The sequence below is a fragment of the Rattus norvegicus genome, chromosome 1 (genome assembly GCF_036323735.1).
Source record: "Rattus norvegicus strain BN/NHsdMcwi chromosome 1, GRCr8, whole genome shotgun sequence".
Lineage (NCBI taxonomy): Eukaryota > Metazoa > Chordata > Mammalia > Rodentia > Muridae > Rattus > Rattus norvegicus.
The window spans coordinates 256,741,036-256,757,510 of NC_086019.1; the positions used below are offsets into that span (position 1 = coordinate 256,741,036).

The following is a 16,475-nucleotide window of genomic DNA, read 5'->3' on the forward strand; positions in this document are numbered from 1 at the left end:
ATCTTCGCTGATCTTTGACTTATTGAGAGAAGCACAGCCAAGAACTTCTGGCATTCTTCCTGGTCCCTCCTGCTGACTTGAGCTGAGGCTGAGGCCTGGTTGTCTGCGCTAGGTTGTGTCACCTCTGCTGGTTCATGTTTGCTATCCCGACTCTACCGAACTGGACTGCTTGTGTATCTCTGAAGTGTTTGCAAGCGGATCAAGCTGCTGCTGCTGACCTGTGAACTGAACTGCCGATTTCCAGACAACACAGACAGGAATTGCTCCAGAGAACCTTTCTAAGCAGGTCCAATTCCTCCATATCCTTTCTTTCCCACTACCTCTGGTTGGTGGTGGGCTACAAACTGTCATTACAAATGGGTTTTGAAAAGAATCAAAGTCCCATGTGCCTCATGCTATATGCTTTTGCACCTCATCGATGCGATGGCCTGTATACGTCTCGTTCATTCAGAACCAAGGCAGCAGCCAAGTCTCGTGAAATGACCCAGGTAGATGCTGCCAGAAGCGGCTCAGTTGGTTACATGTTTGAGGACGGGTTCATTTTTGGCTTTGTGCATTTACAGTTGCTGGGATTTCCTGAAGCCCGTGTCCAGTTCGAGATGTGCGCCTTCACGATGTGCTCAGATTAGCCAAGCCTGCTCCCTTCTGTGCCGCGCAGACAGGTTTGAGAACTGCATGGCAAGATGGGGGAAAGAACAAACAGACAAGTCAATAGAAGAGGTGAAAGGCTAAAGAGCTAAGCATCAAACGACAGTTAGGACCAGCGTTCCATGAACAGATAAAAGACAGAAGTTTTCGGTCCTTGATGGTGGACTCCTCTCCGGATTTCACAAGGATGTGCTGTGAATCAAAACAAAGAAGGATAAGACATAGAAAAGTGGGCAAGATACAAAACCTCGTCATCACAAAGTAGATGTGAATGCTCTAGTGGACTTTCGTTCCCCTCCCTACACCTTCCCACTATGTCATCTAGATGGGCCCCAAACTCTCAGTACTTCTGCCCTCGTCTCTTGAAAGTGCAGTGGTTATAGGCGGGTACCTCTGTTCTTCATGTCTTTCTAGCATCTTTAAAAACTATTAAGAATTTGTTTTTATGTGTATGTTTGTTTTGCCTCAGTATATGTATGTGTGCCACATATACATGGCTTCTTATTTTATGTGTGTGAGTGTTTACCCACATGTACGGTTCTGCACTGTGTACCTGCCTGGTACCCTCAGGGACCAGAGGTACCAGATCCCTGTAACTGGAGTTACAGATGGTCGTGAGCCACCATTAGGGTGCTAGCATTTGAACTCGAGTCTTCTGGAAGTACAGCCAGTGCTGTTAACCTGAGCCATCTCTCCAGCCCAACTCAATGGTCCTTTTCAAGACCAACTGAAAGAACAAAATACTATGGTTTAACATTTAAATGTGTATGTGTGTGTGTGTGTGTGTGTGTGTGTGTACGCGCGTGCACACATGCCATGGCAGATGCCGATATGTGGATGTCAGAGTGAGTTTTCCCCTTCAACTCAATGGGATTTTGAAGACTATTCTTGTTATTTGGCTTGGCAGCAAGAACCTTTACACACTGAACTCTCTCTCTCACTAGTCACAGAGCCAAATTGGTAAGCCCTTTAAGCCGATGCAAATGGAGACTTTTACAAGTCAAAAAGGCGATATGCAAATGAGTTTTTTACCTGCTTGATAGACATAGATGTTTAAATATTACCATGAAAATATATTACTATAAAATTAATAAAAACTATTTAAGTATCCCCCAAGTGGATGCCAATTGAAACGTCCAAATAAAGAAAAGTAATTTTTTTCTACGCCATTTTATTATTTTTATTTCTTTTAACTTTCGAACGCCCTATGGGTGCTGAACCTGGGACATACATACACGGTGGTACCACACACTACAAGGCAGTGCTTGTGTGCTGAAATCTAACAGTACTTGGTGACATTGAGTGACTGCCTTTTGCCAGATTATTACGGACTCCACCTTTGCGGAGTCCACTTTTCAGGCAGATTAACATGAAAAGCTGCACTCTTCGGGTTGTCACGTGGTCACAGCGTCCCAGGTTCATGAGTTTGCTACAGAACAGAACTTTTGCCTACGTGTAGTGGGCAAAGTGGAATGATACGTCTTACAATAGGGACATGGGAAGGGAGAGGAGAGCTTGTGTAAGCCCCAGTGGCCCTTCGGTGAGATTTTTTTTTTTTTTTGCAGGATACACATAACATGTTCTAATATGATATTCCCAGGATTCCCCTATGCACAACCTCGCTCATCAATATCCCCTTCAGGGCATTTACATATAGGTCCACAAAATGCACATCAGACAACAAAGGTCATGGTGGTGATTGGCGAACTGGAGGCAGCCTTGTTATTCAACATTTGGGGAAGGAAATGACGTGTGGGGTCCTCAATTTGAAATGCCAAGCAGACGACTGAAGCAATGGGCACGAGTGCAATAAAGATAGACCCTAAAAAGAACGCCGAGTGGGAAAAGAACATACAAGATGATTTCTAACGTTCAATGGCATGTTAAGTCTAAACACACACACACACACACACACACACACACACACACGAGAACATGGGATTGACATTTTAAAGATACACATCCGAGCACACGAGCACTTATTAACAACCTTCGTGGCTGAATTTGAGGGTTAGGAATGGGGCTAGCGATAAAGAGAAAGAAATAAAACGCATTTCACGAACAACAAAGATTAGGCATTCGCAGTGCACAGGTCTCTTCCCCTGGGTCTGAGGATTCTGATCCGCCTCTCTGGGGCACGGTTCTTTGACTTTCTTGGCTCCACCCACTTCGGGATATATTTGCATATAATTCTGCGGACCAGTGCCCTGGGTACCGACCTACGGGGCTCCGCCCCTTTCGAACGCAGGCTTTGCTTCAGCCGCAGGGGGTGGGCGTGGCGGTTGCCAGGCGACCAAAGACGCGCCGAGCGCCGGATTTCGGCGCCGGGGCTGGCGATCAGAAAAAACGTGTCGCCCTTTTAGACACTGGGGGCAGTGCACAGCCCCTTCCCCAGACTCCAGCCCACTTTTCTGATCTCCTCGGCAGCCTTTGAGGCCGCCTCCAAAGAGCGTCAGGATGTCGGAGGTCAGGAGTCAGCGCCCCTCTTGCTTTTCTCCTTTCTCTTCCCGCTGTCACCTCTTTCCTGCTGGAACTCGTCCTTTGTTACACTCACTAATTCTGATCCTCCCTCACCGGCGCCCTCGCCTATATGCGTCCTCACGCTTTTCCTCCTGCGCCTCTGTACCACGTCCCCTCTCTTCATGAATTCTCAGGCCGTGGACTTGCAGTCGGAACTGCAGGCGACACCGCAGAGATGTTACTGAAAATGTCTCATCGCCGCCTTCCTCACCAACTTGCCCACCTGTCACACTCTGATGCCCTAACACATGATCACCAGCTGTCACACTTTCATCGCGGTCCTCCAGCTCACTGCCATGGCCCTGTGTTCTCACCGACCCCGTGTTAACATCCCACAGCCCCCGTCTCTCGTCGGTATCACAGCACACTTCATCTTCAGCTGCACTGATGAGGGCTCATTTCTGCATCCCTCAGCAACCTGTCTGTCCATTAGCCCTCTCATCTACAACCTCGACAGCCCTACGTCCTTGCCACCACTTGACATACAGAGTCCTTATTTATCCTGGCCTTACTTAAACTCTTCACTGATCTGTCAGAGCGCACCCCTACCTTACCTATTATACAATTTCCAGCCAGTATCAGCTCCATAATTTGCGAGTCCCAGGGTGAAGTGAAAGGCTTATTAAAATTACTAAGACTTTTAAGTCGTGACAGCAGAGAATTTAACCATGGTAGAAGTCTTCTGAGTACTAAGTGTTGTGTGACTGAATGGGCCCACACCCATGATGCCAGCCCTGGTCCCAGCATCTCCTAGAACCACTGTGCCCCGCCCGATTGCTTCTTGTCTTTCTATGCCTCTGCTTCCCCTCACCATCCCATCTCCTCCATGCTGGGTCTCTCTTTGTAAGCTCCTCCCCACATCGTTCCTTATCCCCCCACACTGTCCCTGCTCCCAGGTGCCATCACTCACCCTGGAGACTGTGGCCACATCACGACTCCCCACTACCTGGTCTCTTTTATCCCTCTTTACTTCCCATCTGCTCTTCATGGTCCTGCTAGCCCTCATTTTCACCCTTCATCCTTTGCATTTCTTGGTGTTTTCTCTGGTTCTCACTGTCTCTTCTTAGTTTATTGTTCTTTACTCTCCTCCTTGCAAGCTGATGACCCCCCCCCCCCCAGAGCCTAGAGCACTGCATGGCCCGTGGCAGACATTCTGGATTGATAATGGTGGAAAGTCAGTTCCTCTGAGCACTTCATGTTGATCTCTCCGTAAACACCCACCACCACCACCACACTTGGTCACAATGTGGAAGATACCAACCGCCCTTACTGATCAGGGCTAGAGATTTTTTTACGTTTGTTTTGCCTTTAATAGAATACTTTTTGAAGCGACAACAGGAAGATACATCTTTTGTTCACAAAAGTTTCTTTAAAGTGTTTCTTTGTTTCTTTTTTTTCATTCTTGTACTAAGTGCCAGGTGTACAGGGAGAACCTGGGTGCAAACACATTGGTAGGCTGCTGATCACGTGTTGACATTAATCCCGCTTTCAAGGCTAGGGTGCAGAATACCGCTGCAATGGATTCATGTTTGTGACTCGGGTTTTGTTATCAATGAGATGGAGCGACAGCAGTACCACCTTTGCCTAATGGGATCTTTCTTTCGTGCATTTGTTGAATCATGCTCTGTGCAGTAATCTGCTTTTAGAAAGGAAAACTCTGTTGGGTTCAAAAATAGTACTAAAGCTGTTACGCCGAGTGTTACAGGCACCGAGTCTATTTAAATCTCTAAAAACCATGTTTTGCTTGCACGTCACGTGTAAGGATTTAATTAACAGTACAAGAATTTCTTTTCTTTTTAAACTAAGGTTTTATAAAGACCCCTCATACCGAGCAAGCTATGATTGTCAAGAGAAAAGGAAAACTAGGCTACTTATAATCTCCGGGGTGGACTAGAATTCTATTATTATTGGGATGAAAGATCATCACATTTGATTTCTTTGAGGAGCAGTGGGTGGCTGTCATGGAAGCCCTTTTTGGTGTAGGCTATCAAAGCACGATGTGGAAAGCATGACAACCTGCTTAGAAGTTCTGAGTGGGTCTTCGTGGCTGACAGAACATGAACCCGTAGCCCTTAGCATAGCATCCCATTCCCCTTGGCTGTCTCCGCCTCCTCTCCTCATTACAGCCCGTGTGTGTGGGCATCTCTGGCACTTTGATGGCTGCAAGCTCATCCTTGGGTATTGCCAGCTGCAAGGAATGGTCTTTTCTCCAGAGCCACCTGTGAGAATCCTCTTCTTCCTTCTAGTGGTCCGAGTACCACTTCTTTCATGAAGGGCACTTTATTCTCAAAGCTGGGAGGAAGTCAGTCTCCTTTTTTTTTTTTTTTTTTTTTTTTTTTTTTTTTTTGGTTCTTTTTTTCGGAGCTGGGGATCGAACCCAGGGCCTTGCGCTTCCTAGGTAAGCGCTCTACCACTGAGCTAAATCCCCAGCCCCCAGTCTCCTTTTAATATGTTCTTAAAGAACACAGACTGCATTTGTATGGCAGGGACTGAATTCTTTATTTCTGTTACCACAGAACATACTCCACCAGGTAGTAAAACAAATACCCCCCCCCACGCCCTCCATGGGAAATCTGTTCCTTACCTTGGTTATCTTTACAGGCTCCATCACAGAACTCCCCTATAGAATGTGCAATAAACGCTCCTTGAATGGATGGATGAATGCATTAGCCCTACCTTTTTGTTATTAGCTCTCTGGTGCAGTACCTGATAAGAAGGTGCTCATTTTCCAGAGCAGCGGCAACAAAGTGCTACAAACGTAATGTCTTAAAACAGGAATATTTTGTCTCCCAGTTCTCAATACTGAAAGTCTAAAGTCAAGATGTTGGCAGGGTCATGCTTTCTTTCAAACCATGGTTGAATCTTTCCTTGTCTCTTCCTAGTCTCTGGTTGTAGCCAACAATGTTTAGCCTTCCTTGTATTGCAACTGCACCAGTCCTAGTCAGCCTTACAGTCTCACTGTATATCTCTTTGTCTTTGCTAGAATCTGCTAAAGATGGCCATCTTATTGGAGTCAAGGCTTACCTTAGTGGGGAATAACCTCATATCAACCAATTATACCATATATGTATGCACATGTACTATATAAATACATGAGAGGACGAGAGAGACTTTCCAACATAGAGTTTCAGTGTCTCTGTTAGCTGGTGACTTTTGCTTTGGGTGTGTTCTGGGGTATTGTCAGCCACATGCATGAGGGTCTTTCATTTTGGGATACCAGCAGTTGCATGCGTGTGCATGGGGGTCTTTCATTCTGGGGCGCCAGCAGCCATCTCTCGAAGTAACAGAGCAACGCCCTTACTTTTTCTTGCAGGAAAAGCCTGATAAAATAGCGCCGGAGGAAACTGCATTTGAAGAAATCGAGAAAGATTTTCAGGAGGTTCTCAGTGAACTTTCAGGAGACAAAAGTCTAGAAAAATTCAGGGTTGAATATGAGAAGCTTCACACCATCATGAAAAAGTCCTACGAGAATGAGAAACGTCTCATGGCCAAATGCAGAGAGCTGAACGCGGAGATCGTGGTGAACTCTGCCAAGGTTGCCACTGCCCTGAAGCTTTCTCAGGACGACCAGACCACCATTGCATCTCTTAAGAAGGTCAGTGATCTAGAAACACTTGAACTTGCATTTCAAACATCGCTTATCCGTTTTACTGACAGCTCTCGGGCTGGCGAGGCATGGGTCATCAGATAGAAATATGCATGATGTAGGTAGTTGTTAAGCCTAGGGAAGGGTATTGTTTTAGAAAGAAAAATCACCAACCCTGGTGAAGTTTACCATGCTGAAAACGAAGGAAAACTTTACTACGTTTTGCTGCCTAGTGTCTGTAAAATAATGGCTTATCCAAAAGACGTAGAGATAACGTGTGAAGTTGGGAACCTCAGGATGTTCTTGCTGATGCAGGATGAGTACACACCTGACAGTGTGTGTGTGTGTGTGTGTGTGTGTGTGTGTGTGTGTACACATGTGTGCACACGATCATGTGTGTATTCATGTTGGGGTCATTGGCTTACTTTCCACCTTGTTCCTACTGATAAGGCTTCTCATCAGCTTGGTGCTTGACCAGATTGGCTGGCTCGTTTAGCACCAGAGTCCACCTGCTTCTGCTTCCCTAGCAGTGGGATTGAAGTTTGTGCCGCCAGTAGAATCTGGGAATGTGACTCAGGTCACTGCGCTTTTGTGGTAAGCGATTTATCCACCGAGCTGTCTGCCATCCCGATAGCTTGTTAAAAGTTTTTTTTTTTTCACATTTCTTCGTTTCCTCTTGCTTCAGGAGAGATGGCTCTGCGAGTTCTCAGGGAGTTATTTTCATGACGGCTCTCCTCATTCTTTCCTCGTGTCTCTTCATCTCCCTAAGCGCTCTTGTTGGAGAGCCAGAGATTCAGTCTTGGGGAGCGGGGAGAAGTCTGTCTTTGCTCCACACTGCGGTTTTCATCTTTAAGAGTGTTGCATTCTCTTGAAGATAAAACACAAATGCTCCCTGTTGATCTCAAAGTCATAAGAGGTTGAGGTATATTAATTTATTACTAAATCTCTGGCTCTGAGAAAAGACTTAATGAAAGTTTTGGGTAATTCCACTGAAAGCAAGCAATCAGATGTCATCCAGTTCAAATTAACTTACGAGACCAGTGCGAGATAGGACTGACCTGCTTTCTTAGAGACTACTCTCCTGTAGCGTGATTTTCCTGTACTGTCCTTTTTTTCTTCTTGCTGGAATTGTAATATAAGGAAACTGTAATTCATTTTATAATTGGAGAAACACTTTTCATTATAAACTTTAACACTGGAAATGAAAGTCTCAGACTGATGAGAATCTAATTAGTGAAATTGGTTTGGGGCTTAAACATTATGCAATCATATTCTCAATTTAGATATCCTTCACTTGTTTTGCCCAGATGTGCGTAATGGCTACTCCACCAGGGTAGAGCCCACGAATTGACATTTTGCTCCGAGTCACTAAGGGATGGTCTGTGGTTACTCAAGAGGACTCTCTCTCTGCTAGAATAGCAAACTTGAATTCTCTCTCTTCCATCCATCTCATTCCTTGTCAACCTAAAAGCTAGATATCTTCATCTAAACGCTGCAGGCTTTTATTTATATAAAGAGTTCAAATTCTATTTGACAAAAATGTTTCAAGAGAGTGAAGTGGCGGGACAAACTCAAGGTCGTTGCAGGCAAATGCTCAGGTCTTTCCTTTCCTCAGACAGCAGTAATGCACCTTTAAGCGTGCATGCAAACAGTCTGCCCGGCTTTTCACAACAGCGAGGCTGTCAGGGCCGGGTAAGTCATAGCTCCATTCCCTGCTATGGGGTTTATTTCCCCTCACAAGCATGAAGCATCTGTTTCTAAGAAAACAAGCTCTCCTGAGGCACACAGTGAGATTCCTCTCTCCCTTAAAATAAGCAAGGACCAAACAGAGTACTCAGCTAACATGCATTTGGTGAGGATCTGGGCTTGATCTTCTGAAGATGGGAATTACTAAGATTATCGAGCACACTCTGGTCCAGCAAGGAGAGATGACCCTGTGCAATGTTCTAAAGCCGACCTTGACTTTCAGGCCCTCAGCAGGGACAAAATACACTTGTGTGCACACACATATACATACAAGCAAATACACACATGTACTCACACACATATATGTTATATTAATGTGTGTACATATGTGTATATGTGTATGTATGTGTGCATGTGTGCATGTGTGCATGTGTGTATGTGTGCATGTGTGCATGTGTGCATGTGTGCATATGTGCATATGTGTATGTATATGTATATGTATATGTATATGTATATGTATATGTATATGTATATGTATATGTATATGTATGTGTTTCCAAGCTGGCCTTGAACTTGCTACGTAGCCCAGGTTGGTCTCAAACTCATGAATCTCCTGTCTTTACCTTCCTGGTGCTGGGATTACAGGCGTGTGCCATCATGCCCCACTAAAATAAATTTTTTTCTTGAAAAATATTAAGAATTTTTCATTTATATACTTAAGGATCGTATCCATGATCATCTCTTAGAGAATAAAGCCATTTAAAATACATGTTAAGCCTATGAGCGTTCATTTTAAATTTTGTAAATTTATCAACTTACCAGAAATAATCCCTCGCACAAGGGAAAACACCCCTTGAGCTATGCTTGGTCTTCGCTGAAGGCTACTCACACAACAATTTAGTCAGTCCAAACTCCCTCATACTCTATAATACATATTATTCTTTGCCGGGAAGTGGCGGTCAGCCGTAGGCTTAGTGCTATTCTTTGTGCTGGTTCTTTGCGCATCTGGAATCCCGTTTGTTTTTTTCTCACTGACATTCTCTGGCCCACCAGGAAATCGAAAAAGCCTGGAAGATGGTGGACTCGGCATATGATAAGGAGCAAAAGGCCAAGGAGACAATTCTCGCCCTGAAAGAGGAAATAGTGAACCTGACCAAACTGATTGAGCAGGGGTCTGGACTGTCAATGGATCAGGACAGCAAGTAGGTCAACGTCTTCTTGATAGTGTGTGAACACGCCTCTGCCTTTGCAGTGGGCGGCAACCTGCTGCAGGCTGGCACGGTTAGCTGGGATTAAAGGCATGCACCACCACTGCCCGACTCCTGTTCTCCTTTATCTTTTAAGATCTGTTTATTTTTAAAATTTTATTTGTATAGGGGTTTTGTCTGTTTGTGCACAATCGAACGTATGCCTGGTGCCCATGGAATCCAGAAGACGGCATCAGATTCCCTGGGAATGGAGGTGGTTGTGAGCCACCACGTGGGTGCTAGGAATCAAAGCCAGGTCTTCTGGAGGAGCAGCCAGTGTTCATGACCACTGAGCCATCTCTCTAGGATCCCTCCCTTTTCCTTTAAAGACTCCCCTTGTCCTCCCCAAAGATTATATTACATTTCTTTCTTTAGAAGAATTGCTACTATAGTTTTTTTGAGTTAAGTAGAGGTTTTAGGTTTATCTTTTTATTATTTTAGCCTCTTTACTCTTTAAATATTGACACCACACACACACACACACACAAACACACACACACATTTATGGATGCAACCTGCTGAGTTCACTTAGTGCTGCTTATACACATATGTGTTTAGGGCTGAACTCTTGGCATTGGATAGCCTGTCAAGAGGCTTCTATCAGAAGATTGATTCTCTCAGCAACCATTGATCACCTGTAGCTCCACCTTGTGAGATTTTCCCCATCCATGACACATGCCTAATGGTGATGCCATTTTTAGGTCTCGTCTAGGCAAACATATTGCTGATAGTTAATGGATACAGCTTCTCTATCATATACAGAAGACCCTGTCTTGAAACAGATGTCCTGGACATCTGGCTCATAGAATCTTTCTACCTCCTCTTCTGGAAGCTTCCTTGGCTGGGCCTTCAGTACAGAATGGCCTTGTTGATGGATCAATTGGGATTGGAAACCCCGTGGCCAGTTGTTCTTTGTCTTTTGACCAGCTGTGTCTTTCTGTACTGGACTCTCTCTGCTACAGACAAAGCATTGCTGGTGAGGGGTGAGAGCTACACTTGCCTGCAGTCTAAGGAGAAGTGTTTAGAATGCAGTCATCTCTCTCAAACTTGTATCAAATGGAACATTGGCCTCTCTGCCCCTTCCCAGCACTCTCACCTGTCCTACATGATGAATCCTTTCCTTTCCTACCTGCTCCGGTTCTGGGCAGGAATTGGGATGCTCTTTCCCCTGACAGTTCTTTATCCCTTAAGCTTTGTCTTGTCGATTTGTCTTCCTCTGGTTGGTGCTGCTGTCTGGCCTGCACCGCTATTCTCTGCTGGTCCTATCTGTAGCAGTCTCTTTCTCTCTCTTTAGCTAACCTTGTATCCTGCAGCATGCAGGCAGCCACCTGTCCCCACCCCCGGCTTGCCTACCTCTATGAAGAGGATAGAGGACAGACTCCTTAACACGCCATTCAAAACCTTTCAAATGTCTGCTGCAATTTTCTCCTCTAGCCTCATGCTGTGCCCTCCCTCATTTACTGTTTATACCTCTGTCTTTGCACGAGCATTTCCCCCCTATGCCAAAGAGGCCCCTTCTCCATTCTCCCCCTGATAAGCTCCTTTCACCCTCTAAAATTCATCTGGAACATGACCCTTCCTTTGTCACAGTCAGCATTCCTATCCTGCCTCCTCTCCAGATCCCAGTGACTAGGCGTGAAGAGCTACTGTATCTCATGTTTCCACAGACTCCAACATCTACTTTCAGTAGGACTCTTGTTACATTGCATTAAGAGGATTCCTTAAGGTATTTCCATGCCGGTTAGTTTTGTGCTTCGTTCATATATTCATTCATTCATCAACTGGATACCAGCTAAGGCATCTGGGAACCTCTGCCGAGAAAATGCTCCCTTACATTGCCTGTAGGCAAGTCTCTGGGGCCATTTTCTTGACTAATGATTGATGTGGGAGGGTCTAGCCTACAGTGGATGGTATTGCCCTGGGTTTTAGAAGAAAGTAGTCTGAGCAAGTCATGGGGAGCAAGCCAGTAAGCAGCACCCCTCCATGGTCCAGTTTCTGTGCAGTTTCTGTGTCCAGGATCTTGCCTTGAGATCTCACCCCGACTTTCCTTCACGATGGACTGTAACCTGAGGGGTTTCTACCCCCAAACGCTTTCGGTTGTGGTCTTCATCATGGCAACAGAAAAACAAACTAGAACAGCATCTTCATGTACTTAAGCTTTGAACTCCTGAAAGAAGAGATTTTAGAAGATTTGCCATCTAGCAGGGCATGCAAAGTCTCACACCAGGAACAGCTGTGCTTCCTTGGCCCTCATAACCAAACCTAATGCTGCTTGTTTAGTTTCTTGTATTTCCCTGCTCTACCGGTCTAACTTTGATGTCGTATGTACAGGCATTGGGGGAAGGAATAGGAAAAACAACCATATGGTGTCTGTAGCGATGGGCTCATGGAAGAACGACTGCGAGCCGTATGAGGGAACTGATGGAGGCAGGCATCTTAAGGAGAAGTGGACGAGGATGAGGAGTGCCGTGTGCAGAACGGGTGCCGCTTGGAGTTCGAGCTTCAGCCGTGTGCTCTGTGGAGGCTCGCTGTCCTCAAATCAGCCTTAGAGTTGGGGTTTCATTTCTGCAGATGCGTTTGGGCATGGGTTTGAAGGTTCCTCACGAAACGCTTCTGTCAGATCGAGTGCTGCCAAATTCCCGTGGTTTGAACCATTGCCCAATGGCTTTCAGCTGCAAGAATCTGCGGGGTGTGGTCTTAGCTTGCTGCTGCCTCCCTTCGGGGTTACCCTGCTGCAGAAGCCCCGACAGACGTAGAGCTTCATGCTCGACAAGCACGAATTCCACAGGAAGTCATGGCCAGTCACATGGAATGGATTTTGTAACGTGGAGCTATTTGGCTTACAAGTCAAATCAATGAGTATTATCACAGGTTCTTTGGAGCCCGGCGGCATGCCTGGCTTTCCAGTTTGTTCTGGGGAATATTTTCTCTGGGCTGCACCCCGTGGGATAAATTAAATTCTTTGGGTGAATGGGAAGAAAGCTGAGATGCATGTAATTTGGTTATATTTATGTTTTATTTTGCACATTTTAGCTGTCACCATATCCCCCAGTGAATACATTAGATAACTAACTTCCTAGCTAAACTGACATCTCCACAGGGCTCATTATAAGAGTTGATGACAACAACATGGTCTTATTGTAACAGATCCAAGTAACACAGAGGTACAGAAAGAACCCATGTTCCCAACTTTTCTACCTGAAATCCTGATTCTCAGAAATAATTGACAACATGATTAGTATCTGTCTTTTTAGAAGTGTCTATAACACACAGACACATGCATGCAGACACACACACACACACACACACACACACACACACACATGAATAGACATTATACTTTACCAAAAACAAAAAAAGATCTTATTGTGTTTATTACTTTTGTTGTTTATTTTTTTCAAATTTTTTCAAACACCTCACAACCAGCTCCCACTCCTCTCTCTTAAGGCTTGAACGGTGTGCACTGTGGGCCTCCCGGGAAGACATACTTGGAGACAATGGGAAGGACCCCGAACCAATGGCCGCCTGATCTGACTCCTGTGTTCTCCCTATTCAGCATCCGAGATTTACTGAAGTTCAAAGAAGAGGTGACAAGGGAGCGCGACCAGCTCCTGACAGAAGTGGTGAAGTTGCGGGAGAACCTAGCTCAGATCACCGAAAAGCAGCAGGCAGCGGAGCGTGCCAAGGAAGAAGCGGAACACGCCATCAGTCAGGTCGGCTCACCACCTTCCGCTTCCGGAGGGCGGTTCTTCCTGCCTCCTTTCTCATCTAGCACTTCTCTCAGATATAACCCCTTATGTCCAAACCAAGTGTTTCCTGTACTGGCTTGTTTCTCCGGCCCTGCCTGTTGAGCCCTTTTCCCCAGGGTTCTGTCTGAGCGATCATTAAGGCCATGCGAGCGTGGTTCTGATTAAGGTTTGGGCTCAGGTGGTGGTCCCTACGCCAGACTCAGAGCAAGAAATCCCTCGACCTTCTCCTTTATAATTCACAAGGTAAATCACAAGAGCAGACTCTTACAAGAAAAGACATTCTTGAGCACAAGATAGTGAAAGGCCTTTTCGGGGCTGGAGAGATGGTTCAGTGGTTGGGAGCTCTGGATGCTCTTCCAGAGGTCCTGAGTTCAATTTCCAGTATCCACATGGTGTCTCTCAACCATCTGTAATGGGATCCGATGCCCTCTTCTGGCACAGGTGTACATGCAGATAGAGTATGAATGCATGCACAATAAATACATCTTTCTTAAAAAGAAAAGCAAAAGGCCTTTCATAGACTTTGGACATGAAAATGTAACCACAGTGCTCAGCTTGACAACACCCATGATCAAGTAACACAATTTCTTATTTCTGGTAACTGCCCTCCTAGTGCAAAGCTGGGCATTCGACCTCCTTAGGACTCTGAGCGCTCTGCATCTGGTTGATGTTTCTCTTGTCATTGGCAAATTTTTGCCTGCAGCCAGGGTGGCCCTTTCGGTGTCAAGTTCCCGAAAGCCAACCCAGAACAAGCCTGAATCTGTGAGCTTTGGGCCCAGCATGACTGTCCCACAGAGGCTGTACCGTAGAAGCTTGCTGCAGGCCAGATGCTGTGGATGCAGGTCTCGTCTGATGGAGGCCTACCCCCGGGAGGGCTCATCTCTCTCTGCCTTTCCCCACAGTTCCAACAAGAAATCCAGCATCGTCAGAATGAAGCTTCCAGGGAGTCTCGGAAGAAGGAAAAGCTGGAGAAAGAGCTCAAGCAGATCCAGTTGGACATGGACGGCAGGCAGTCAGAGATCAAGGCCATGCAGCAGTACATGCACAAGAGCAAGGAGGAGCTTCAGCGGCTGGAACAGCAGCTCAAGGAGCAGAAGGTGAGTGTGGCCTCCGTTCTGCCCTCCGTTCTGCTCTCCTCCCCTTCTCCCACCCTCCTCTCCTCTCCTTTCTCCTCTTCTGCTCTTCTCCCTTCTCTCTCCCACTTCTCCCCTTCCCCTCCTCTTCCTCTCTTCCCCCTCACTTCTTCTCTCCCCACTTCTCCCTTTCCACTCTCTTCTGTTCTCTTTCTTTCTGCTAGTTTCTCATTGTAGCACAGGCTGGTTTCTGGACTGCAGCCCAAAGCCTACATTTTTTGTGATTTTTTTTCCTGGAAAATAGATACAATTCAATAGTCACGAGAGTTGCTGTTTTACTGCTGCAACTGGGCTTTGAATAAAACGTTTTTATTTGTGTGAAGGCTTTACTCGCATGTGTGCCTGTGTACCACGTGTAGGCCAGAAGAGGGTGTGAGATCTAGGAACGGAGTTGACAATAGCCTGCCCTGTGGGTTCTAGGAATCCAACTTGGATCCTCTGGAAGAACAGCCTGTGCTCTCTAATCACTGGGGCAGCATCTCCCCAGCCTCAGTGCTTCCAATGGGTTTTTTTTAGGAACCATTTTCTTGTTTATAACCCCCATAGGTATTCAAAGACAGCCTTTTTCCTCCTCCTCATTTTGAGTTGTGGGGACTGAGGTTAGGATTTCACACATCCCAGGCAAGCACTCCTCCATTTTGCTGTCTCCCACCTTTCACTTTCCCCCCTGTTTTTATTTCTTATTTTGAGACAAGGGGGTCTCCCCAGGTTGCCAGTTCTGATCTTGAACTTGCCGTTCTCTGCCCCTTGTCTACTGAGTAGCTGGAATTAGAGGTTTGGATCACCACGCCTGGCTTTATATTAGTTTCTTTGAAATGTTTCATGGACAAACAATGCACATACACGTAGACAAGCATGTATGTCACAAGAATGCAGCTTCGCGATCCTGCCTTGTTCTCCTTCAGTCAGCTCAAGAAACCAAGCGTTACTGACCACCCCCTCCCCACAGTCCCCGCGTCTCTCCTCAGCTGTTTCACCATCTCTGAAGTTCTAAGCAAGTAAGAGTTTTGCCTGAGCTTTACGGAAGTGAACCGCAACCTGGGCACATGCTCCCACGTCTCACTTCTGCCACATCCACGTGGTGATGTGGTGTCTGAATGCTCACACTCACCAGTGACTGGAAATGTAACTCTTACCCGTGCCAGGGTTGTTGTCAGGGCTCAGTGTGGCTTGTGGGGATGACCTGATGTCATCCTTTCACGGTGCCCACGGACCATGTAGTCCTCAGTGCTGTGGGATGAGTGAGTGGATGTACAGCGCTTGCTCCTCACAGGTTTAAGTTTCAAGTCGAGGAAGCCGTTTTTAATCTTTACGCATTTTAAATAGTCATGTTTCTAAATGTTCCCCCTCTGGTGGCCATTTAAGACTATACAGATTTTAATGATTTTAATCCGTCTTTTCTTCTTTTCTCCTCCCTTCCCCAAGACACAGCTTAGCCCAGGCTAGCCTTGAACTTGCAATCCTTCTGACCCAGCTTTCCAAGCACTGAGATGACAGACATTCACCACCCTCCTTTTTCATTCCTTAAAGGAACAATACATTTAGTTAAAGAGTCTTTTCCTCAAAATATTTTTCCCTTATGAAGTTTGCTTCTAAAGGACTTGTTAGGACACACAACACTTTTGTACTTAAGAAAGTAGATAATAGGATACATTTCTTTGTCGTTTGTGCCTTGTTAATTTTGAATAAAGCCAGAATTCAAATGGATAATATACAATGTGCAGTCTTCAGGAAGGGAAAAAAAAATCCACAAGGCTTCTTTGAAGATGAAATTTAAAAAAGGAGAAGAAGAAGAAAAAAAAACCCAAAACAACCCAACTTTGGGCAGCCGGGTAAAACCAAAGTTTTTATATAATAGTATCTAGGATCATATAAAACAAAATGGCATCTTTAGCAGGCAGCTCCA

At 45.7% G+C, this 16,475-nt stretch overlaps 1 protein-coding gene across 1 annotated transcript in view; it reads left to right on the plus strand.

The window, feature by feature from the left end:
• Nucleotides 1-2,935: 2,935 nt before the first annotated feature.
• Nucleotides 2,936-16,475, plus strand: part of Cfap58 (cilia and flagella associated protein 58) — a 108,663-nt gene continuing 95,123 nt past the window's right edge. Inside the window, exons 1-5 of the mRNA NM_001420090.1 lie at nt 2,936-3,114; nt 6,482-6,763; nt 9,494-9,642; nt 13,244-13,400; nt 14,339-14,533. Coding sequence (NP_001407019.1) covers nt 3,106-3,114; nt 6,482-6,763; nt 9,494-9,642; nt 13,244-13,400; nt 14,339-14,533 — 792 coding nt within the window. The 5' untranslated portion in view covers nt 2,936-3,105. The remainder of the gene's footprint in view (nt 3,115-6,481; nt 6,764-9,493; nt 9,643-13,243; nt 13,401-14,338; nt 14,534-16,475) is intronic.